This window comes from Salvelinus fontinalis, chromosome 29 (genome assembly GCF_029448725.1).
Source record: "Salvelinus fontinalis isolate EN_2023a chromosome 29, ASM2944872v1, whole genome shotgun sequence".
Lineage (NCBI taxonomy): Eukaryota > Metazoa > Chordata > Actinopteri > Salmoniformes > Salmonidae > Salvelinus > Salvelinus fontinalis.
In genome coordinates, this window is record NC_074693.1 from 34,830,011 (window position 1) to 34,855,279 (window position 25,269).

A 25,269-nucleotide genomic window follows, 5' to 3' on the forward strand; every position below is an offset into this window, starting at 1 on the left:
CTTTCTTATTGGTCTTTTAACTATTTTACCACAGGTAGGCCAAAACTCCATCCCACCAAAACAGGCTGAAATTTCACCACTGAATCTTTGACCAGTCCATCCATTTTACCTTTTGCTGCTGGGATTGGGTAATCCTACTGCTTTGCTGACTCCTCCAACTTTCAATGTTTTTCACAAGGTGTGACTGCTCTCTAGTGGTGGAAACGAAAATGGAAAGAAATTAAACCACTTCATCACTCTGTACTGTACAAAGAGAAATCATCTACAAAATGATAACTCATCAAATGTTGCTCGTTAATCTATTTAAATTATGTACATTTCATTAAAACAAACACAGAGAACACTTCATCAGTTAAGAAATGTTTTGTCTACATTGTAGCCACACAGTTGATGATTAAAACATGGAAGGATAATCGAAAAGGACAAGGAAAACAAAGCATTCACTTGTTATGAGGACACACACCTCTACACTCCCTACATTTGAGAAAGGGGTGCCACCGGCTGAAAATGCACACTCACTCATTACAGCCTTACAAATAAAAACACCACGTGCATGCGCATACGCGCTCGCGCACACACCCACACTCACACACTACTCACTCTCTCCCTGGTACAACAGAAAACAATGGAACAAAGGCCCCTTTTTTTGCCCTCAGACTGCCATCTCCCTGCCATTGCTTTACACAGCCTAGAAGATGGAACAGAGAAGACCAACAAGTGGGTCTCAGCAAGGGAGGCCCAGGAAAAAGGTGGATAACCCGTATTTGAGGACAGACTACAGCATGCAGATAAGTCCTGGATACCGTATGAGAGTGAGGAAAAGCGTTAATATATCTTTGTGGGGAACCTTTGAGGAAAAGTTTTGGGAAAAGTGATTTGTGGTTATTTTTTCAGATTGAAAGACATTAGATACTGTATTAATTTAATTATGAGTTTGTCAACAAATGCATCTTTCAAAAACGAAATAGGCAGTTGATAGAATATTGATCAAGTAGTTTAGGCTAGAGCACAGGTGTCAAACTCATTCCACGGGGGGCCGAGTGTCTGCGGGTTTTCGCTCCTCCCTTATACTTGATTGATGAATTAACATCACTAATTAGTTAGGAACTCCCCACACCTGGTTGTCTAGGGCTTTATTGAAAGGAAAAACCAAAAACCTGCAGACACTAGGCCCTCCGTGGAATGAGTTTGACACCCCTGGGCTAGAGCATCATCTCTTGGCTGATAAAAATGCATAAATGTATTAGACTCATGTGTATGCCATGGTTTTATTAGGCTACTGTTCACTGTAGCCAATTTGGAATTAGATGAGTAGCAATTGTTATTCCATTGTGTTTATTTGAATTTGATAATCGTGACACAACATTTTTTTATTGGAACATGCCCACTTAGTTATTCTACAACCATTTAAAATTGTAATATGTGCATCATGTCTTTTTAGGACCACATCTCCAGTTTTCATAATTTCTTATTGCCTGTTATGTACCAGTACGTCATCATGTGTGGTCACAGTGGATGGACAGAAGGTGGGTAATACAACGACAAAGTGGCGCGTTTGGAAATCGCGCGCTCCGCCCAGCGTCCCGCCATCCTCCTGTTTGTTATCTAGTCGGGTGCCAAATGCGCAGGCTCAATGAGATGAATGGACGCTACATTCCTTTTCCGGCTGCACCTGCACAATCCCCCAGGAAGTGTGGTGCGATAAATCCTAAAGTATTAATCCCTTATACCTGGAGAAAGGAGACCGATATTAGTATGCATTTCGGATGGAATATACCATTTGTGTCGCCTTTCTAATCTACAGATCGCTTAAATCGGTGCTACGCAATTAATGCAGCGTAAACATAATACCGTTAACTCCCTGCAAGTTTGGGTTATTGTTTTTCTTGTGCTGTAGCGTTGAGCTATTCGAAAATCGAACCCTGTCCTGCAATGGGATGCTGCGGTAGCACAGAGGTAAGATACCGATTCCCCTACCCCTATGTTTCCTTAATTGTTTTAATGTTGCAAATTGAACATAATGGAACGGAGATTAGGCGTCATTGTTGCGACCGCTGTCATCCGAGGACCATTCTCACCACCCCAGTCAGATTAGATAAGAAGCCTAGGCTATGTTCATAGATAAGAAGCCTAGGCTATGTTCATCGGGGAAGGCTAGTGTAATCCTATTATTATCGAAACCGAAAATGAAATATTAGGCTATAGGCTGTAGCTTCATTATAATGGGACAATAATTTGTCTTATAGTTTTCTAGTGCATTACCACCGACATTTCGCACAGGCTACCGCTTGAAAGCAGTTTTGCATACCATAAATAGCTCGTGAGCACCGTTAGCCTTGTAAACAAACCTCACCTCTCGCAATGTGCGAGATTTGAAGCTATTGATCGGCGCCTTGACAATGAAGGAGAGAGTATGGTTAAATGTGATTGTTTTCAACGCAAAGTGTAACAACGTTTCTTTACAGTGGGCCACAAATAGCCTTTATCTACGAAAATTAGATGTCAAAGTGAAATTGCGGGGGACAAAGGAAGTCAGAACTTGGCCTAATGACATTCACGGTGACTGCTAGACGGGGCGCGTTCCATTGAGGGACATTTTTGTGGCATATGTGAAATAATACTTGTGTAGCCTACATTGTCACGATTTGAATTGACAAAGACGCCTATAGACGATTTGCTAATGTGGCACTGCCGATGTGTTGGTATTTTGTTTTCCAGAGGACAAAGAGAGAATGGAAACCCTTGGAGGATCGAAGTTGCACGGATATGCCGTGGTTCCTTTTCTTTACTGTATTCTGCGTCGGAATGGTAAGTAGCCAGTATGCCGATGCTCTTTGTTTGCAACTGTCAAATGAAATGTTAAAAACATAAATATATTAGTTAAAACCCAAATACAAAGCTCACATCAACGAAAGTCGTTTAACTTGTCACGACACACTCTTTTTTAAATGTCCTGCTGATTGATTGCCTGACAAGTGTCACCTGTGTCAGGTTGCAACACCGCCTCAGTTCAGCCAATTAGCTACAAGCATGCAGACAATTAACACCTGCTGAAGTGTAAAATTGAAGAGTACTTTGACTTTTGAGTGGTTGACATATGGCAAAAATGTATGAAACAAACAAACCCATCTGAATAGATCAATTTACCAGTCATTTTCACTGCTGTTGTGTTGTAAACACACGTTAACATCATGCAGCACTATCTATTACAGACATGGAATGATGTGTTTCTTGTTACATACAGTAGGGGTTTTCATCGATGTAAGCCTATTATTTAGGAATATCAGTATATTTTATATTTGCTACAGCATAGGCCTACTAGCCTATACTTAGAGTGAATATAACTTTTTATTTGAATCTGCAACTGAGTAAAGAGTGACTTGAAGAAAAATTTTGTAAAACACACACACACACACACACACAAAACAAGGTTATGGCCCATGTTTCCACTCAAGCTTTTTGCATTTGAGTAGCTTTAGGTAGCCGTAGCCAGTTAGCTGGAAATTGGCTGTTTCAAATCCCGATCCTGGCAAAGGAGGAAAAGTAGGAATTTATTTCCGATGGTTTCCATTGCCTACTGTTTTGCCTTTCAAGCAAGACACCTAATACACCCTAAATAGTTCCAGGGACACTGGAACTGCACAGCAGATTAACCTGTGCCTCTCCCAAAATGTCTGGTGGTGTGTTTGGAGAGTAGAATAAGAATAGCTGTTGTAACAGATTGACAAATTAATTAGAATTCAATTTCTGTGATTTTAATGTGTACTTCAAAAAACACCAGTCACTTCAAGCTGCTTGGTCTGCAGGATTTGGCTGTTGGTGTTTTAGTGGTGATTTTCATTAAACTATCCGTAAGCTTCGCAGTTAGACAGTCAGGATGGTACATTACATTTTATAGCTGTCAACAATACATTTATACACAATCATACCCCACTGTCACGCACACACAGTGTATTGAATTTGCTGCATTGAATGCTAATGCTTCTTTCAGGGGAGTATCTTTGGGTTCACCATTGCCACGGGGGGCGCAGCCCGCCTGGTCTTCGGATATGACAGCTACGGGAACACCTGCGGCCAGCGCAATGAGCAGATTGAAGGGGTCAGACTGAGTGGACTGGATCAGACGGACAAAAAGTGAGTCTTACTTTCTCACCCATCTTTCAATCTTACTCCACTCTCTCTCTCTCCTATCTTTTTCTCACCCAACTTTCACTCTTTTAGCTCAGCGGCAGTGCCATTTTGCCAAAACCCACCACTCTGTTTACAAATACAAATGTTAGGGTGAATTAGGCCATTATTGAGAAATGTTAAGAAATAGCTTTGCTCCGTTGCTCATTGGTTCAATAGAAATGTCAAAATTATATTTTACCCCTGGCCTATTGGAATCTAGCATAAATAAAACCTTGAATAAATATGCAGAGGCATAAGGATGTTCTGTCACACTGAACTGTATGTACTTACTGCACACGCCGCCCTCTGGGAACACAGGTATTTCAGCCCACTTCAGCTGCATGGCAGGCTGATTACATCCCCCCTTTGGATTGACTGTGTGTTTAGTGCTTGGCTAGTGGTACAGACCTGTGAGTCATCAGCAGAGGGGCATTTATTTATTTTGGTTGTGCTGCTGAAGAGATATTAATGGCTTTGAAATCGCTTGGCTTGATGTTTTTCCCCTTAACGTTTGGATAGACTGATGAAAGAATGGAATATGGAATTGTTCATTTGAAAGCATGAGGCTAGTTCCTATTGAACACCCATGTTTGATTTTATATGTTAATGTGCCTATGGATGTTAAGCGTTGTTTAAGGTTCTTTAAAGATTCTAAATGCAGAGGCATTTGCAGAGGCGCTGCCAATGTTTACAGACGTAAGTTATAGGTGATCATAGGGTGTGGAGAACGAAAGTGGCTTGGTATCAGTTTGTGACTGTTAGTAAGTGAGCGGAGGAAGACGTTTCAGGAGAGGGTTCTGGCTGACATAAGGAGGACCCTGTCACCCAACACTCTCAGATATCATTGACTGGGAGTCTCGGTCTCTCTATTTTGTTTTTCTCTCTCGCTCTATTTTTCGGTCTCTATCTGTTTTTCTGTCTCGCTCTCTTTTGCTCAATTTCTCTGTTTATCTGTATCTCTCTTTCGCTTTCTTTCCATACATCGTTGTTTACGGCTCTGTTTCTGCTGTCGGGTGGTCCCAGCACCGCCTTGTCTCCGCAACACTTGGCTCGGTCTCACCAGTGTTTCCCCAGTGTTTTCAGCAGCAGTGGCAGTTTGCAGGGTGGGGGGCGATGACGACACTGCTCGCTCTTCCTTTGGAACAACCACAAACTGGCTGACTTGAGCATAACACCCACACAGTTAATTTGTGTGCTGAACAGTCTTCAGTTCCATTTTATAGTGGAGAGTTGTATCAACAATGAGTAAGCTGATTTCACTTGTACTGTGTTCTTGATCCTTGTGGTAGTGTTGTGTAAAAACATGCCTGTAGGCAAGGCCATTTTGAAATGAATAGCTATAGGGATATTGGACCCTTTGTTGTACATGGCTATTGTGTTGATTGATACCCCCTTGACTAGCATGCCAGTTTGATAGTCACTCATTTGCCCAGTTTGAAATCATCCTCAAACCTCTAGTCCTGGCTAATAGTCTGTGTGTCTGTGGACAGGCCCTTAAAAATGTATAGTGGCTTTATTCACTGAACTATTTACAAATTCAACATCCTTTTGCCCTTGATGACCCTTTTCAGGCTCACTGGTTAGCTCCCAGTTGGTCACTGGCCTACACACAATACCCCATAATGTCAAAGTGGAATTCAGTTTTACATTTGTTTTTTTCCAACAAAAAAAAATAATTAAGAGCTGAAATGTCTTGAGTCTAAGTATTCGATCCCTTTTGTTAAAGCAAGCCTAAAGTTCAGGAGTAAAAATGTGTTTAACAAGTCACATAAGTTCCATGGACTCACTATGTGCAATAGTGTTTAACATGATTTTCGAATAACTACCTCATCTCTGTACCCCACATACAATTATCTGTAAGGTCCCTCAGTCGAGCAATGAATTTCAAAACGATTCAACCACAAAGACCAGGGAGGGTTTCCAATACCTTGCAAAGAAGGGCACCTATTGGTAGATGGGTAAAAAAAGCAGACATTGAATATTTAAAAAATATATATTTTTATCTTACCTTTATTCAGCTAGGCAAGTCAGTTAAGAACAAATTCTTATTTTCAATGACGGCCTAGGCACAGTGGGTTAACTGCCTTGTTCAGGGGTGGAACGACAGATTTTTACCTTGTCAGCTCAGGGATTTGATCTTGCAACCTTTCGGTGACTAGTTCAACGCTCTAACCACTAGGCTACCTGCTGCCCCTTTGAGCATGGTGAAGTTATTAATTACACTTTGGATGGTGTATCAATACGCCCAGTCACTACAAAGATACAGGCATTCCAGTTACCGGGGAGAAAGGAAACGGTGAAAGATTTCATCATGAGGCAAATGGTGACTTTTTAAAACGGTTAGTTTAATTTAGTGAAAATAGAACTGAGAATGGATCAACAACATTGTAGTTACTCAACAATACTAACCTAATTGACAGTGAAAAGAAGAAAGCCTGTACAGAATAAAAATATTCCAAAACATGCATCTTGTTTGCAACAAGGTACTGCTGCAAAAAATGTGGCAAAGCAATTAAGATACAAAGTGTTATGTTTGGGGAAAACACAACACATTACTGAGTACCACTCTCTAAATTTTGAAGTATAGTGGTGGCTGCGTCATGCTATGGGTATGCTTGTAATTGTTAAGGACTGGAGAGTTTTAAAATGTTTTTTTTATTTATTTTTTTATTAACAGAATGGAGCTAAGCACAGGCAAAATCCAAGAGGAAAAGCTTTCCACCAAACACCGGGAGATGAATTCACCTTTCAGCAGGACAATAACCTAAAACACAAGGCCAAATCTACACTGGAGTTGCTTACCAAGAAAACAGTGAATGTTCCTTAGTGGCAGAGTTACAGTTTTGACTTAAATTTACAAAATAAATCTATGGCAAGACATAAATGGTTGCCTAGCAATGATCAACAATCAAATTAACAGAGCATGAAGAATTTTGAAAAACCATATTGAGCAAATGTACAATCCAGGTTTGGAAAGCTCTTCGATACTTACCCAGAAAGAGTCACAGGTGTAATCGCTGCCAAAGGTGATTCTAACATGTATTGACTCAGGGGCTTATCTAATCAATATATATATTAGTGTATTATAAAAAAATTCTACAAATGTTATAATTTTTCTTCCACTTTGACAGAGTATTTTTGTCTTGATTGTTGACAAAAAAATGACAAATCCATTTGAATCCCACAAAATCTGGCTAAAGTCCTGGGGTGTGAATACTTTCTGAAGGTACTGCAGCCTTTTGGCACTGGTAGAGGCATATAAACTTCTCACTGTGCGTTGTCTACAAACACGCTCGAAGAAATATACATTTTCAATATTGTTCCATGATGTTACAGTAACAAAAGCGAGTGCATGGGATTAACTAGTCAGATTCGCAGGGATTTGGTACTGAATCTCTGCTACTAGGCCCATTTTTGTTTCTCTGTTTGTTTAGCTGAGAATCTGTTCCCTGTTCGTCATCACAATAATCGGGTTATCACGGCGCTACATCAACGAAATAGTGTGACTTTGACAGAACTTTGAGTTGATTAAATTGTGACTAATACAACATACTTTGATTCCAGTCCATATTTTTCATGTCAGATTTATTTAGTTGGTGTTACATGCTTTTAAATAGCATTTCCGGTTCGAACAGGAATATCAGGATGGGTGCATACACATGGACAGGCGCTGTAGACTGAGATCACTGGATTAATGCTGGCCCCAGCGTGTGTGTGGAAGATAGATTCATTAGAAGGCTGTTTTGTCAGTTTGGGGTTTGATAAGGTTGATAACAAGGAGAGAACTCATACACACATACACACACACTTGCCCTATCGGCCGCAGAGGGTGTGAGTTTTGACTGACGGCACTTGCCTCAAGCGCAACCACCTGATGCCGAACTCCGCTGAGAATGCAGCTGTCATGGGATTCAATTAAGGACTACACAGCCGTCAATCCTGTTTCTCCCTCTCTGTCGCGCTCTGTGCTTCCCCTCCTCACTTCATAATCTCTCTTGGTAGATCTTCTCTTCATGTCATTAGACAGAATAACACAGCAGTGGTCTATAAAGTACTGCTTTCTTGGTGGTAGTCAGAAATGGTTTGTCTGCAAGTTTTTGCCATTCCATGGGCAAAAAAATAAAATAAAATAAAAAATAAAAGTCTTGCATCATTGGTGGGGTGGTTAAATGTAGGCCCAGTTGAGGTTGTGTTCAGTCCTGCCCTCAGCAACCTTTTACGTGACCTACCTGTGCGAGATATAGGCTAGTGTCACATAATGCGATCATTAGTGACAACAAAGTCAGAGCTTAAGGGATAACTGGTCAGGGTTTATTTGGCTAATACTGTTAAGCAGCTCCTCATTCAAAAGGCAGGGGCCAAACGTTGTAGGCCTATTCTTCTGGCCATGGCTGTTGGTTGATGATCCAGGATCAGTTTATCCAAGCCCAATCCTAACCTTAGCTGTTAGGAAGAACTGACCGCAAAGTCAAACTGCCCTCGACTATTCTGATCAATCCAGTGTGACTTGATTTTCATATCGATCTTCCTTTCAACCAGCATCAGTGCAAACCACTGAGCCAGTTTATGAATCACCAGAACAGTTCATTTGGACTACGTTCACTTTAGCCTGACCTAGACGTTTGTCTGGACCAGTGTAATTACACTGGCCTAGACATAGACTGGGCTTCACCAGTGTAGACACTACTGACTTCATTCTCCCAGCATAGTAATGTTTGTCTATGTATATTTTGTTCATTTTCAGCTTTTGTGTGCAACCCCCTTGACAATTGCTCCTGCAAGTGTGTGTGGGCAGGTGAGGTGCCCACCCCGTAGTGTATAAAAGCACCAGACAGATGGACTACAGTGAAGTATTCTCTTATAAAAATGTCCTTGTTCCTTTCTCTCTCCATTCCACTTGCCAAGTCCCATGGACCAGTTCCAACAGCATCAGCATCCAAAGGCTCTCTTGTCTCGTGCCATTTTTATCATATCTCAGTGAATAAGGTATTGTGGAGGCATTGTGCTTTGCTTTGTCCCCAAAACGAACAGGACATTGAGGGGAGGTGTAGGCTTCAGGACTTTCAGGTTATTTTGTGGCTTTTGTTTTCCCCTCTCAATATCACGTTCCCACGCCCACATTTTCACATTCCCTTCTTTCTCGTGACTCATTCCTCATATCGGTGATGAGGGAAATGGATTTTATTGATAAAGATCAGATAAACAAATTGCTGAAATTCTCACATCCCTTGTTACTCATTCCTTATGTAGGTGTTGATAAAGAACATGTCTTTGTCTTTTTTGTTGTTTGTTTCTGTCTGTAGATATGTGTTCTTTCTGGACCCGTGTAACATTGACATAGTGCAGAGGAAGATCAAGTCTATGGCCCTGTGTGTGTCCGTATGTCCTGATGAAGAGCTGAAAACGTACCAGGACCTCAAGCGGTTTGCCATGCACAACGGTGAGTGAAGTGGGGGCCCCTGAGTGAAACGGAGTGAACACTGTCAGCGTTACGCTTTTCTGCCGTCAAACCACACAAAAGCATAAGTCTGACAGCATATTGAGCCATTCACTGATTCTCTATTCCTCTCAGTAACTCTATTGGTCAGGCTGTGGAACCCAACACATGCAAGGTATTGATTTTGAAAATCTGTTTGTCGGTAACGGGCATGTCATGATTTGTTACGAATGGAAGCTCTTTTAGTCATCACAATCTCACACATCCATATGTTTTTTAGCACCACAAATCTTTAGATGAGAAGGCATAAAATCAACTCAAGACTGTCCCGTTGTTAGGAAAGAGTGGTATGAGGAGCTGGTGTTTCTCTTCTCCCATCACCAGAAGGCTACTAGGTCATCATTACTGCAGCCATCCATCACGTCATTGAGTGACTCACTGCCATCCCATGGAACGCCAAACACTTTCCACAAACGGTGACATGCCCGTGACCCTGTGTGCCATCGACCCCTTAATACTGTTCTTTCTTTCTCACATACACGGTCTGGCACAGTGGGGGCACCTTGGCACATGTGGAGAGAGAACTAGATAAACAAAGGCACCATTAAGGACAATTCCACCGTTGCTGTATGGGTTCTATTGTTTGTGCCATCCTAGCCCGTCCTTCAGCTAGGCTTGTGTGTCTACTGTCAGTACTGTATATACTTATCGTGACACACACACACTCCATGTATGCCCCCATGATAGACTGGACTGGGTTTATGTAACTTTTCTGTCTGAAGGGGTCTTGTGTTCTGATTCGACTGGCTGATTCTGAATTCCCGGGGCGGTGAGAATAACACCGTTAACGAGATTGAGGAAATGCGATTTCATCCGTCATTATGCATAACCTGCTCAGTTGCATAAAGGGGAAATGATGGAATCTGGATCAGGATATTTTGGTCTAGACATGATATTGTGCAGTAACTTTGATCACTTTTGGGGAGACTGAATTTCATTTAATGATCCTTGTGTTGCTTGGCGTGTTTTTATGGCTGCACTTTAAAAAATATTTGTCTCTCTTTCACTTAGGGTCGGAGCTGTGCTCCTACGAGCTAGCCGGCCACAAATATCCCAGTCTTCCAGAGAGGTTTGACAAATGTCCCAAACTTCCAGTTCCACCAAGGTAGGAAGACTTAACAATAGGGCTGCAGTTCAATGTGTAATGCGATTTTTGTTTTCACTATTCTATATGTACTGAGATTTAATGTTCCAAACATATTGTTCACTATATGTCTGCTACAGAGAGATGAGAGAGCATGAGAAAATGAGTTTTGATCAGTCATGGAAATAAGTCCTCACTATTTAACAAGGTGGAGAACAAGCAATAGGATGAAAAATACCAGAGTTTTGACGCAGGTACAGATCACTAACGCTACCTAGCGGAACAAAAAACTACAAATCAATACTTGAATTCAAAGTATCAATTTATTTAATTTCACTAATTGGTTATTTTCCCCCATCACTTATTTCAATAGTCTTAGACAGCTTCTGTTCCTTTTCTCATTCAGGCCCATTAAAGGACTTTCACTTAACTAGTCATGTAGATCAGAGATTATTTTAGAGAACCTCCCAGGTCATGTGACATTTGACCTCTACTTCGCTCCATCCCACAGCAAATCTCTCCCGGTGTTTAACCGCTGCACGCCGGTGGACATCTCCTGCTATGCCAAGTTTGCCGAGGCTGTGGTGACGTTTGTGAGTGACAACAGCGTGCTGCACAGGCTGATCGCTGGTGTGATGGCCAGCAAGGAGATCATCGTGGGCCTCTGCCTGCTGGCACTAGGTGATGACCTCATCTGCAGGGGTTTGTTGTCAGCAGTATCTCAGGGGGGAGGCTGGATAGGTATAAGCAATATGGTGACATCTCCACCAATCGGGGTTAAGGTTGAGCTACTGCCATTCCTATCCAATTATTTCAGATGGCGAGCCAGGGCAAGGGGATACGGGTAGTTTCTGGACAGGGACTCAGTCTGAACCCAGTGAGAGTGAATAACCTGACTCTTCATTGTATTTCTGGGGCCCACTAGTCTCTGAGCCTTCCCTAATGTGAGCCAGTAAAGAATAGGCCTGCATAGGAAACATCTGTCCTGCTCTAGTGCGTTCTGCTGAGTTCTCCATATCGCTATGATGTGTCAGTACACAGGCAGTTACTGTAGGTCAGAGATGGATGGTGGAGAAACGCAGCGCTGGGCGGAAAATACAGCAATGTCATCACATCTTTGAGTCTCCCTTGAGACTGTAGGCCCTCTTTGGAATGAGAGGAAGAAGGCTTGAAGGTAAAGGGCATTCCATTTGAGCCAGGAACTTGTCCATTTGGGAGTTAAAGCTGACACCTTCAGAGTACATGTGGGTTAGGGTTGGACAAAGTTCTCCTATGTGTCGATTCAAGGACATTTTTTGTTTTGTTGTATGCTTCCAATGGCGGAAGGAAAAGTATTTGAATATTGTGAGCTGATCCTTACTGGGAAGTCCCGAGTGCTTATTCATGATCAGTTTTGATGTTTTTTGTGGGGGGGGTGGTGTTGAGGCCGAGGGCAGGGTTAGCTGATACTAGATCTGTCTTTTTAAAGGTTAGTTTAAGTGCTGTTGTGCCTGTGTTGTGCTGCAGTTCTCTCCATGATCCTGATGGTGATCATCCGCTACATCTCTGCTGTGCTGGTCTGGATCCTCACTGCCACGGTGGTCCTGGGCTCTCTGGGTGAGCTCACTTCCTATCTCTCCTGGCCAGGGTTTTGATCAATCAAGGAGAACTGAAAACAATGACAGAATGAATGTTAAGTGCAACCTTGCCCTAACCCTGCCCTATGATAATTCTTGGCTGTTCCTTTTTGCATTTAGCAGTGTGCAGCTAGCTGATCAATCTGTCAATGATGCAGCAGCTTAAAAGCAGTCTGTTTTTCTGTAGGGGGCACAAGCATCCTGTGGTGGCTGTACATAGACCACCGGTTAACTGTCAACGAGACCCTATCTAAAGAGACTGAAGATGCTAAGGAGGAAGCTGAGATGTCCAGGGACAAAGCCCAGGCGCTGCTGGTGTATGCCATCGCTGCCACCGTATTCACAGTGAGTCTAGTTAGTGTTTGTGTTTGGGGTGAAAGGGAGACTGGGGGCAACCAAGCATTGTACATTGTGGGTGGGGTGTTGTGACATTTTGGGTTGAATGTCTAGTGCTGCTTTGAAATCTCAAACTCCTGGCACTGCCCACTTTATTTTATTTTTTATTTTATTTTTTCTTACCCTCTCCTCCTCGTTGACTCTTTCACCTTCCTTTCACTCTCTCTCTCCTCTTGGCTGTCTTCCATTTTGTTTTTGGCTCTCTCACCCTTTGTCTTCCGGTCTCTTGTCTTCCCATGTCCCACCTTGCTCTTTTGTCTTCACTCACTTGCATCCTTTTCCCTCCTTATCTCTCTCCCTCTCTTTCTACCTCTGATAGTCTGCATGATTATCCCCTTCCTCTCTTCTGTTGTCTCATCCTCTGATTCACTCTCTTCAGGTGATCCTTCTCCTGCTGATGCTGTTCATGAGGAAGCGCGTGGCACTGACCATCGCCCTGTTCCACGTGGCCGGCAAGGTGTTCATCCACCTGCCGCTGCTCACCCTGCAGCCCTTCTGCACCTTCCTGGCCCTGCTCATCTTCTGGCTCTACTGGAGCCTGGTGCTGCTCTTCCTTGGGACTACCGGTGAGGGAGGGTGACGGGGAAAGGGCATTGGTCCTTTTTTGAATGTGCTTGAAGTGAAAAAGGGAGGGAGAGGAAAAGGGAGGTATAAATAGGAGAGGGAAGGGGAATGAAAACAGGAGAGAGGGAAAACCTCTTTACATAGGTAAGTGATTCATTCCAACACGACAGGACACTACACTAGTATGGTTCAGTTCACTGGGTTGGCCTTATTCAGGAACTTTTCCAAACTAGTCCCGACCACTAGACTGAGTCTGACATGTCCCCCTCAGGGAACCCGGTCCAGAACGAGGAGACGGGTCTGACAGAGTTCCGGCTGACTGGGCCTCTGCAGTACATGACGTGGTACCACGCTGTGGGCCTCATCTGGATCAGTGAGTTCATCCTGGCCTGCCAGCAGATGACTGTAGCTGGGGCTGTGGTCACGTACTACTTCACAAGGTCTGCTTCAGAAATGTTTTCATGATTTATGTACAAATGTATGTTTATTTGATAGGATATTGGCTATAATCATGCTTAAATCAAATCAAATTTGTCACATACACATGGTTAGCAGATGTTAATGCGAGTGTAGCGAAATGCTTGTGCTTCTAGTTCCGACAATGCAGTAATAACCAACGAGTAATCTAACCTAGCAATTCCTCAACTACTACCTTATACACACAAGTGTAAAAGGATAAAGAATATGTACATAAAGATACATGAATGAGTGATGGTACAGAACGGCATAGGCAAGATGCAGTAGATGGTATCGAGTACAGTATATACATATGAGATGAGTAATGTAGGGTATGTAAACATAAAAGTGGTTAGTGATACATGTATTACATAAAGATGGCAAGATGCAGTAGATGATATAGAGTACAGTATATACATTATATTAAGTGGCATTGTTTAAAGTGGCTAGTGATACATTTTTGATCAATTTCCATTATTAAAGTGAGCTAGAGTTGAGTCAGTATGTTGGCAGCAGCCACTCAATGTTAGTGGTGGCTGTTTAACAGTCTGATAGCCTTGAGATAGAAGCTGTTTTTCAGTCTCTCGGTCCCTGCTTTGATGCACCTGTACTGACCTCGCCTTCTGGATGATAGCGGGGTGAACAGGCAGTGGCTCGGGTGGTTGTTGTCCTTGATGATCTTTATGGCCTTCCTGTGACATCGAGTGGTGTAGGTGTCCTGGAGGGCAGGTAGTTTGCCCCCAGTGATGCGTTGTGCAGACCTCACTACCCTCTGGAGAGCCTTCCGGTTGTGGGCGGAGCAGTTGCCGTACCAGGCGGTGATACAGCCCGACAGGATGCTCTCGATTGTGCATCTGTAGAAGTTTGAGTGCTTTTGGTAACAAGCCAAATTTCTTCAGCCTCCTGAGGTTGAAGAGGCGCTGCTGCCCCACAACGCTGTCTGTGTGGGCTTAGAAACAATATTTGATTTTATTGTCCGCTTGTCACAAAAATTTGCTTAACCCATAAATATCTTTTTTTTTAATCATTTTTTTTATCAGATATATAGAAATTAGAGAACAGGAATGTCAATTTAAACTTCTCTCTGCCCCCCCCCCCTCTCACTGTCGCTTCATTTAATTTACTCTTAATTTATAATTTTCTTGAAGATTGTTTTTCTTACTCATAGTAGTTACCGTAATACAAACTGAAATCCATGAGCATACAAAATATTAATGATGAGAGCAACAAAATAAAAAAATTAGCAAAAAAAAAAAAGTTGATGCCGTGCGTTCTTAAAGGTTCTGCACAGTCATCCTATTTCCCAAGTAAAAATAGTATGACCAAGCATCATATTTTAACACTATTAAAATGCTCTGAATTGAAGAAATTATACCCTTTCATCTCTCTAGCTATCAGAAAGCCTGAAAGAACAGGCTGAGTGTACCGGGAGATTATATTCCCATGAGCTGACTTTGACTGACCACTCTTTGAAACGCTCTTGTGGTCGTTGCCAGGTAAACAATGGGCCACGTCATTCCGAGCCCAAATAGTATACTGTACCTCAACCCATTTTTCTCTGCAAAATGCTGTCATGGTCAACAGAGATGATCATGGACTGTTGGATGCCAGACAAACAGCAGCAATACTCAATTGCATTTCTATTGTTTTGTAACTAATTACATAATGCAGTAGTACCTTCCCCTTTTGCCCTCTGAACAGCCTCAATTTGTCTGGACATGGACTCCACAAGGTGTCGAAAGCGTTCAACGGGGAAGCTGGCTCATGTTGACTCCAATGCTTCCCACAGTTGTCAAGTTGGATGGATGTTCTTTGGATGGTGGACCATTCTTGAAACGCACGGGACACTGTTGAGCGTGAAAAGCCCAGCAGCGTTGCAGTTCTTGACACAATCCATTGCGCTCGGCACCTACCGTTTCCCGTTCAAAGGCACTTAAAATGTTTGTCTTGCCCAATCACCCTATGAATGGCACACATACACAATCCATGTCTCAATTGTCTCACGGCTTAAAAAATCAATATTGAACCGGTCTCCTCCCCTTCATCTACACTGATTTGAAGTGGATTTAACAAGTGTCATCAATAAGGGATCGTAGCTTTCACCTGCTCCGTCTGTCATAGAATGAGCAGGTGGTCTTAATGTTTTGTGTATAACTCCTATTTTGAATTGAATGTAATATATTTTGTTCTTGTCTATAACTGTTCTGTATTTGTACGTTTTATGTACACCCCAGGAAGAGTCGCTGCTGCATGTGCAGTAGCTAAATGTAAGTCTCTTTGGGTAAGAGCGTCTGCTAAATGACTAAAATGTCATTGTGATGGAGATCCTAATAAACAAAACTACTCATCAGTATAACTGGAGGGTGCGGCATGCTCTTCTGAATACGCTCCAGGTCATCAGTGGGCTTGGGTCAGTGAGCTGTGCCAAGCAGGGTCGGCATACTCCAGGATGTGGCGCATGTAGCCGGTGTAAATGCTCACAAGGTCTTCCTGTGGCACATGGAACCTTAAGGCGTCGAAGGAGAAAACGTGTATATATATTTCTTTCTTCATTATAATAGTAGCAACCTGCTCGCCCCATTGTAAGACCTTCTGTACCGTTCCCCTGTAAAATGTTGACGCTATCACACACTGGGCTTCTGGCCCTCGATCCGGAGAGGGCATGGGACAGGTGGATTTCCTGTGAAGGACACTGATAGGACCTTACACTTGGCAGGGTTCAGTGACGTTCTGCTTGAATGAGCCCACGTGTCGAATTTGTTCGGGGCCTGCTGTGGTGTGCTGAGGGAACCTGTTGTGCACGTGTGGACCAGATTTTAGATCGCCAACATATTTCCACCTACTGTCGATGACCCAGGGACGTGCAGTCAATGACCGCAAGGAAGATGAGAAGGGCCCAGAAGAGTTCCAGGAGGCACGCCTTCGTTCAGCTCCTGACAGGCTGTCTCGGTAGTGTACCTGTTTGCGGCTGGTACAAAACGGCAGAGCCACGCTGTGAGGGGGCAGGTCTGACACCCAGTCCAATTGCCACTGGTTGGTGGCTTTTTGTCAAAGAACTCGGAGAAGTCAGTGGTGATGAGGGTGATTTATGGTATTCTCTCTCCCTCTACCCTTCACCCCCCCCCCCACCCATTTCAGGGACAAGAACAAGCTGCCGGTGACGCCCATCCTGTCGTCAGTGTTGAGGCTGATGAGGTACCACCTGGGCACCGTGGCCAAGGGCTCCTTCATTATCACCCTGGTCAAGATCCCACGCCTCTTCCTCATGTATGTCCACAACCAGCTCAAGGGCAAGGTAACACACACCGTTTACGCTCTTCTTTCTCTCTTCCATTTCCCTCAGAGACAGTCTCATTTTATTAATAAAATAATAAATAATAAAATGCTGTCCTGAGTGATGTGCAAGCTAATCAAGGCTAGCTTTTTGGCTTGTCAACAGTAAATTGAAATTGCAGTCGAAATTGCAGTCACAATCAGTTGTTGTGACATTGGCATCGGCTATAATGACTTATGACGCCTATCTTCGGTTGATCCGTTTAGGACAGTTTACAGAAGAAAATAGAGGGAAAATGTTTACAGTTTAACTCTGCATAGGACTTTGCAATATTTTAGGTTCAGAGAGCTGTTAGGGTTTGGTACGGTGCTGCCTATTTTTAATTATTATTATTATTATTATTATTATTATTATTATTATTATTATTTTAGGGTTGTTGGTTTGGATCATAAATGAGACATAATGACTAGAGTTGAACTGTTACTCGTTTAGGATAAACACATCTGGTAACCACATTACGATATTATTATCATGCTATTTCTTATAGGTATTTTGCTTTATTCTCCTTGGTGGCTGACGTAAGCTAGTGTCTTGTCCTTAGCCTGCTGTTTGTTGTCACGCCCCAAGTGTTGTTCATTGACTTGATCAATGGAGAGACACACTGCAGCACACTGAATTGAAGGGATAAATTAACATTAGAGCTCTGAGAGGGGAGGTAACTTTACCTGAGTGATGCTCCGAAAGAGAGCTGCAAAGTTCGGCACGGCAATCTGACTTTGGGTCTACGTCTGCTTCACTTTTGGTTTAGCATTGAGATGTAAGACAACCAAGTTCTGGAGCTCTGCGGGGAACATTTTTCAAATCGATTTATCATTTTTTTTTTTTAAGTATTACACCTCGGATACCTCTCTCTCTCACACAGGAAAATGCATGTGCTCGCTGCATGTTGAAGACCTGTATCTGCTGCCTGTGGTGTTTGGAGAAGTGCCTCAACTATTTGAATCAGGTAGGTGCTCTTTCTTTCCCCCTAATTGGATCATTGTAAGGATGGATGAAGAGACGTTTTGTATCCAGCTTGTTTGCTGTAGTGACTGTAGTCTCTCTCGCTCTCTGTGTGTGTAGAATGCGTACGCGGCGACAGCCATCAACAGTACCAGTTTCTGTACGTCGGCGCGCGACGCCTTTGTGATCCTGGTGGAGAACGCTCTGAGGGTTGCGGCCATCAACGCTGTTGGAGACTTTGTCCTTTTCCTTGGCAAGGTGAGGGCGCTGCTGGGATAATGGAGGGCTTCAGAGTAGTGGACATTCATCTATACGTACAATGTATTTTTGTATTTTACCCCCCTTTTCGATCTTGTCTCATCGCTGCAACTCCCCAACGGGATTGGGGAGGCAAAGGTCGAGTCATGCGTCCTCTGAAACATGATCCGCTAAATCGTGCTTAACACCTACCCACTTAACCCGGAAGCCAGCCGCACCAATGTGTCGGAGGAAACACGTTCAACTGACAACCGAGGTCAGCCTGCAGGCACCCGGCCCTCCACAAGGAGTCGCTAGAGCGCATTGAGCCAAGTAAAGCCCCCCCCACCCAGTCAAACTCTCCCCTAACCCGGATGACGCTGGATCAATTGTGCGCCGCCCTATGGGACTCCCGATCGCGGCCGGTTGTGTCACAGCCTGGGAATGAACCTGGGGCTGTAGTGGCGCTGTGCCACTCGGGAGTCCCCCTTTACAATGGACTTTTTAAGAATGAAGTTGTTTCAAGAATTAAAATGGGGTTTACTTTTTTAAGAGGATGGCACTGTATTAATGCAGGATGTAACTAATGCAGTCAGTCGTCATCATCATGTCACTGATGCATATCTTCTGTGCGTGTGTGTGTGTGCGGTCAGATCCTGATCGTGACTTCCACAGCGTTCGCCGGCGTACTGCTGCTTAACTACCAGCGGGACTACGCAGAGTGGGTCCTCCCCCTCATCATCGTCTGCCTCTTTGCCTTCCTGGTGGCCCACTGCTTCCTGTCCATGTTCGAGATTGTGGTGGACGTGCTCTTCCTCTGCTTCGCCATCGACACCAAATACAATGACGGCACACCGGGCAGAGAGTTCTACATGGACAAAGCCCTGATGGTAAGCTACGCGAAGATATGGTATACTGGTGGGATTTAAAAAATACAAATATGTATCTATTTGCACATGTGTGGTTTTGTTTATTGAGCAATTCTCATGACCATAGAACGGTATTCTACCATTGTTGGTCCATGTCAGGTTTATCTATGCAAAAAAATGTATTATAGTGTTTGAGTCCTACTGTTCATTTGAGTTGTTGAACACACTGTTTCTTTATCTTTGTATCTTCCCCCTCACTACATGCATCTTTGGATGCTCCATTTATCCTACAACTCAAAATCATCCAGGGATGAACATGTTTTCAAAATGTGGCATTGAAATTATTTTCTTCCGTAACCTTATGCTCTTCTTTTGGGAGGGCTGTCAGCACACTTGTCAGGCATATCAGGGGGGGAAAAAATTCACAAAATATGCAAAGTGACTTGTTTCATGTAGCACACAACCTTGAACATTTAATGAGAGGTAGTGGGAGAAATCAGAAGGGAGCCTTCTTGACTTGAGTTCTCTGGATGGATGTTTAAAAATGTAGAAGCTGAAAGGAAATTGAAAATATTCTTTGTTTGGGACTCGGCAGTAGCTCCAATGTATTAATTTTTTAATATATAAATAGCCCAGTTAGAAATGTTAGGTTTAGGATGACATAAGCTGCAATACGCAACTTATGTGGCACTCATAAGTAATATAGGTTTTTCCTTTGAAACTTAAGTACCAAGGATTCTGTGGTTTAATGATGAAGGAAATGCATTCATATGGTAAATTAAGCGTATATTAACCGACACGGGTGCGTTTCAGCACATGGTATGTGACATTGCTTTCCATTCCCCCCTGCAGGAGTTTGTGGAAAACAGCAGGAAGCTGGAGCGGGTGGCGGAGCGAGGGCGGAGCCGGCCCACTGAGGTGGTGTCGGTGGAGGGGGCGGAGATGAAGCCCATGGTGAGTGACAGCGGAGGGGGTGGCGACGTGGGCGGAGAAACTGAGGCGGTGGGCTGGGGCTTGGATGGAGGCGGAGGAGAGTGGGAGGAGCTGCAGGAGTTCCATGTGTATTACCTCCTGGCAGGGGTGCTGGTGGACTGGGCCCTGGGGGAGCAAAGTACCGTGGTCCCCTTGATCCTCTGCCTGACTGAGGACATGGTCCTCTTCTTCTTCGTCTACCTGCCCACCTCCACACTCTTCCTCTTCGCCACGCTGCTCCAGAAACCCTCCCCCGCTGTCGTGCCTCAGCCACAACCGAAGCCACCTAAACGGTCTTCTTCGCATGCTAGCTAACGCATGCTATCTAATGCACAACCACGGCATCCCCCTCACCCCTACTAACTATTTTCTCACCTAACTATTCAATCCCTTTCAGTTTTTTTTTCTCGTCTGTCATCTCCTGGCTATCTTGAACCTGAAGTGTACATTTTGTTAGTTTTTTTTGTTGCCTTTTCATCACCATGGTGCTTTTTGGTAGAGAAGGACATGTCTGGTAGTGCAGATAATCAGCTGTCAGCTTAGAAAGATGGGGGGGGGCAAATGAACACAAAGGAACTGTACGAAATGAACAGTCCGCCCCCCCAAAGTAAACAGCAGTGAGCAACAACAATGCCAGTTTTTATTCTGCAATGCTAAAAGGGACCGATGGGGAGATGGATGTATGACTCATATTTCCCGTCTAATGTACCGTGCTACTGGATTTCCTGCCGGAATTATTTAGACAGCTGTTAGGAGCTACTGATGTTGCCAACTCTGTTTACTTGTAGATTTGGCCTTTTCTTATCTCCTAGATACACTCAGATAGCATTATGGGTAAAATTATTATTGTAATTTGGTAGTTATAGAGGTAGTATCTCCCCCAATAGTTTAAAGTAATAAGCTATGTGTATTTGTCATAATGCACAATCGGTGTTGATAACGGCAGCAATTCAGCTTTTACACAAGGATACACAGGTGTATCCCTCAGCCCTCCTCTGAATGTCCAGCCTTCAGGGCACAAGATGGATCCCCTAACCTCTTCACCATTCCACTGCGTGGTGTCCATTTTCTTTTCTGTAACTTCTTGTCCATTTTTTAAAATTATTTTTGAAATGGATCTAACCCTTTTTTTCACCCATTCCATAATTAAAAAAAAAAGACTGCATGCGATACTGTGAATGAAGTAATAACACTTGAATAACTTTGCTTTCCAGGCTCCAGGAACAAGTTCAGCTTGACCAAAATCACCTAATGGGACTTTTTAAAAAGACATTCCAAAATGTTTATTTTTACCAATGTGTAACATGTTTACTATGGTTTCACTCCAGGGAATACAATATTTTAATAAGAAACTGTAAAAAAAAAAAAAAACGATGTAATGAAGCACTTTATATTGAAGCCCTGCATATTTTAAAAGGCTGATGCATTTTTCGTAGTGATGTCCTTTTTTATAAGACTAAAAAAATAATTGCCATCTAGTCGAACACACAGTACTAAAATGTATTGAAACACTTTGGGTTGGACATTTGTCATGCAATGATATAGCACTTAGATGTGTGTTTTTAATCAACCACTGAAACTTAAGTACGTTAGACTCACGTTTGCATTTGAATTGTGCGCCATGTAAGAGTTTTTGTTTTGAAAGTAGGTGTATTTTTTTTACCTGATTGCAGCGTACTTCTGAAAGTTATTTTTTTCCTCTTCCCCAAGGCTGGCTGTGATTTTTATTGATTTTTCTTACATTTTTGGGATGTACAGAAACCGAGGATGCGATCATACAACTGTGTAACAGCAGGGGGAAGACCACTTCTAGTTCCCATGGTTTGGAGGGACGCAGAGACAAAGTTACTGCCGATTGGAAGTTTATCCCCCTTATACCTACACACTTCTTCTTAGATATACAAGGGACCATGAAGTTTCTAGGTGTAGGGACTAGGGCTGCGGCGGTCATGAAATTTTGTCAGCTGGTCTCATGGTAATTTAGCATCTCCTGGCTTCCATGCATAGCCTACAAGCCACTGATGCAGACCTTTGGAACATCAACATTTTTAAAAAGTATAAATCTATTTAGTATAGCTACAGGTCTAAATAAACACAATACAAAGAAAATGTAGTCTATCAGAAGAACAGAATAGCATACTCTGAATTGTCCTTATGTTTGGCCCTGATCTGGCTATGCTACACTTCACTAGTGTACCTACTAGGTACTAAGGGTTCATTTTTTTTAAAATTGGACATGACATTAACAGAGAACTATCCAGAAGGCTGCAAAGTCTGTTGCTTTTCTTAGAACTCAACCAAGTGTGCCCTAGTTTATTGATTCACTTGGTTTATTCATCAAACCAGTCAGTCTTTATTTGGAACGATGGACATTTGACCTAATTGGAGTCCTCTTCCACTGTTGTGGGAAGTCTCAGTAGAAAGCAAACTCAGACTTTGTAGCCCTCAAGCAATAACGCAACACCGTCAGTATTTACAACTACAAAAATGTCTTCCTACTTGCACTACAGTTTTTCAAGACAAACGGTCCTGGCATAGCGATAGCATCTCTGTGATGTTAGGTGAGGGGGACACACTCGCACTTTGCCTTAACCGGTTCCATAGGCTGCGCCCACTATGTTATTGGTTAGTAATGTGACTCCCATAAGTGTATAATGGAAGTAGAAGTGCTGTAAGCCTTAAAGTCCCCTCTTCTTTTTGCAGTAGATTTGTGTATTTGATACCCAGAGCACTGAATCCATCGACGCGACTGAAGAACTGTCCCCCCCTTTCTATTTTATTGATCTTCTAAGTCAGAAAATGCCACCTTTGTTTATGTGAAGGGGTTCAGAATGGTATGAATAGCACATTATGATGTATGCAGTTATTTTGTAATGGGAGTTTAATAATGTGTTGACAAGACTGAATAGTATTCTAAAATTAAGTGATCCTGGTGGATATTTTCATTGTTGATTGGAGAGGTGGCTGTGACTGTTCACATAACCTTTCATTTTCAGCCTCTCGTGTGAGCGAACAAGCGCCAGCCGTCCTTCACAAAAACAATGTTTCAAGATAGGAAAACTAAAGTATTTTGGTAAGCTTTTTTGCCCAGGAAATATTAAGAGCATGCATGTAAAGGTCAAACCGAATCGTCGTTGGCACAAATCTAATGCGCATAGCATGTTAAGAATTGCACTAAGGTGGTATTCATTTCAACGCTGAGATCAATTTAAGATATCTGTTAAAATAGTTAAATGTCTAGCTTGGTCAGTCAGTACAATTAGAGCTTTTTTCAGAGGACAGAACTTTCCCTAAAAGACGTATAGTGCAATCAAGGAATCCACTTATGACAAAGGGCATACTACTGATAACTCGGCAATTATCTGGGTATGTGTCCATTATAGAAGACCAAGATTATAACCGAGGGACACACTACATCGGGCACTACCAGGCATAACCCACGCCGTTCTGTTTGCCAGGCATAACCCACGCCGTTCTGTTTGCCAAACTACCAGTCGACGCACACAATGGGAAACTCAAACACTGACAACTTGGACAGAGACGTTGTTGTGCTAAATGGGGGAACACTGATGGAGTGTTTTATTTTTCTTTCAAACATTTTATTCGCCTGTAAAGCAAGCTGCTCTGCCAACAGCGGAGACGCGTGGCTTGATTTGTCAGCTTCTATTGCCGCGCGACAGAAAGCCCTACTACTTGGAAGAGCCAGTATTGTTAAAGCCAGTAGCTACTCAAAACGATAGACCATAAACAACCTGCATGTTTTCCGTCCCGGTTTTATTCTCGCTCCCTTTTTAGAGCGAGCCATCAATATGTTGGGTGTGAATATTACGGCATTAGATCCACGTGACTTAACACTGACTTTACTGATAGAACAATAGCTTTACTCAGCAACAAAGCCACTGTTTTTCGAGATGAGTCAACCTCTTCTTCGTTCTTGGAAACAAACTGCGCGTCTATTCTTGTCACACAGGAATGGACAATTACTAGAAAAAGATACTTATGAATAGGCAACATCAGTTTAATTGTCTGGTAACATAAGCTTTTAGCTATTTCTCTGCGGTAAGGTTGTTTAACATTGGACAATGTTTGATTTTTATATTTATTATGTATGTATATTTGTTAAAGATGAAGGTAATAAATTGGAAAATGTACACTTGTCGTTGACTGTCTTAATTGTACTGTACATTTATATATACTTTTGGCCATGTCATATGTGGACACCTGCTCATCAAACATCTCATTCCAAAATTATGGGCATGAATTAATATGCTGCTATAACAGCCTCTACTCTTCTAGGAAAGCTTTTACACTAGATGTTGGAGCCTTGCTTACATTCAACCACGAGCATTAGTGAGATCGGCGCTGACGTTGGGCAATTAAGCCTGGCTCGCAGTCGGTATTCCAATTCATCCCAAAGGTGTTCGATGGGGTTGAGGTGCAGGCCAGTCAAGTTCTTCCACACCGATCTTGACAAACATTTCTGTATGGACCTCGCTTTGTACATGGGGGCATTGACATGCTGAAACAGGAAAAGGCCTTCCCAAACTGTTTACACAAAGTTGGAAGCACAGAATCATCTAGAATATCAGTGTTAATGCTGTAGAGTTAAGATTTCCCTAGCCCGAATCATGAAAAAGAGCCCTATACCATTACTCCTCCACCAAACTTTACAGTTGACAATATGTACACTGCTCAAAAAAATAAAGGGAACACTTAAACAACACAATGTAACTCCAAGTCAATCACACTTCTGTGAAATCAAACTGTCCACTTAGGAAGCAACACTGACAATAAATTTCACATGCTGTTGTGCAAATGGAATAGACAACAGGTGGAAATTATAGGCAATTAGCAAGACACCCCCAATAAAGGAGTGATTCTGCAGGTGGTGACCACTTCTCAGCTCCTATGCTTCCTGGCTGATGTTTTGGTCACTTGAATGCTGGCGGTGCTTTCACTCTAGTGGTAGCATGAGACGGAGTCTACAACCCACACAAGTGGCTCAGGTAGTGCAGCTCATCCAGGATGGCACATCAATGCGAGCTGTGGCAAGAAGTTTTGCTGTGTCTGTCAGCGTAGTGTCCAGAGCATGGAGGCGCTACCAGGAGACAGGCCAGTACATCAGGAGACGT

The 25,269-nt window shown here is 42.9% G+C and overlaps 1 protein-coding gene across 4 annotated transcripts; it reads left to right on the forward strand.

Moving 5' to 3' along the window:
- Positions 1 to 651: 651 nt before the first annotated feature.
- Positions 652 to 24,288, forward strand: LOC129827908 (choline transporter-like protein 1). 4 transcript variants are annotated; one of them, XM_055889188.1, is made up of 16 exons: positions 652 to 749; positions 2,719 to 2,808; positions 3,992 to 4,134; positions 9,474 to 9,610; positions 10,679 to 10,772; positions 11,263 to 11,432; positions 12,258 to 12,347; positions 12,555 to 12,712; positions 13,143 to 13,329; positions 13,599 to 13,767; positions 16,922 to 17,078; positions 17,980 to 18,063; positions 18,180 to 18,317; positions 18,950 to 19,186; positions 20,018 to 20,119; positions 21,352 to 24,288. In XM_055889188.1, exons 1-16 carry the CDS (start codon positions 696 to 698, stop codon positions 21,373 to 21,375), a joined length of 2,034 nt encoding a protein of 677 aa, XP_055745163.1. In that variant the 5' UTR covers positions 652 to 695; the 3' UTR covers positions 21,376 to 24,288. The 4 variants fall into 4 exon arrangements, with proteins under 4 accessions (XP_055745163.1, XP_055745162.1, XP_055745164.1 ...); XM_055889189.1 differs by lacking the exon at positions 652 to 749 and adding an exon at positions 1,190 to 1,956; XM_055889191.1 differs by lacking the exon at positions 652 to 749 and adding an exon at positions 1,969 to 2,559.
- Positions 24,289 to 25,269: the final 981 nt, after the last annotated feature.

What these genes read in the sequence shown, in the direction of transcription:
- LOC129827908 (XM_055889187.1), top strand. Translation starts at nt 696, where the DNA reads ATGGAACAGAGAAGACCAACAAGTGGGTCTCAGCAAGGGAGGCCCAGG. An exon ending in GTCCTGGATACCGTATGAGA is followed by an intron (nt 813 to 2,718) that starts GTGAGGAAAAGC and finishes TTTGTTTTCCAG; the next exon opens with AGGACAAAGAGAGAATGGAA. An exon ending in CTGTATTCTGCGTCGGAATG is followed by an intron (nt 2,809 to 3,991) that starts GTAAGTAGCCAG and finishes TGCTTCTTTCAG; the next exon opens with GGGAGTATCTTTGGGTTCAC.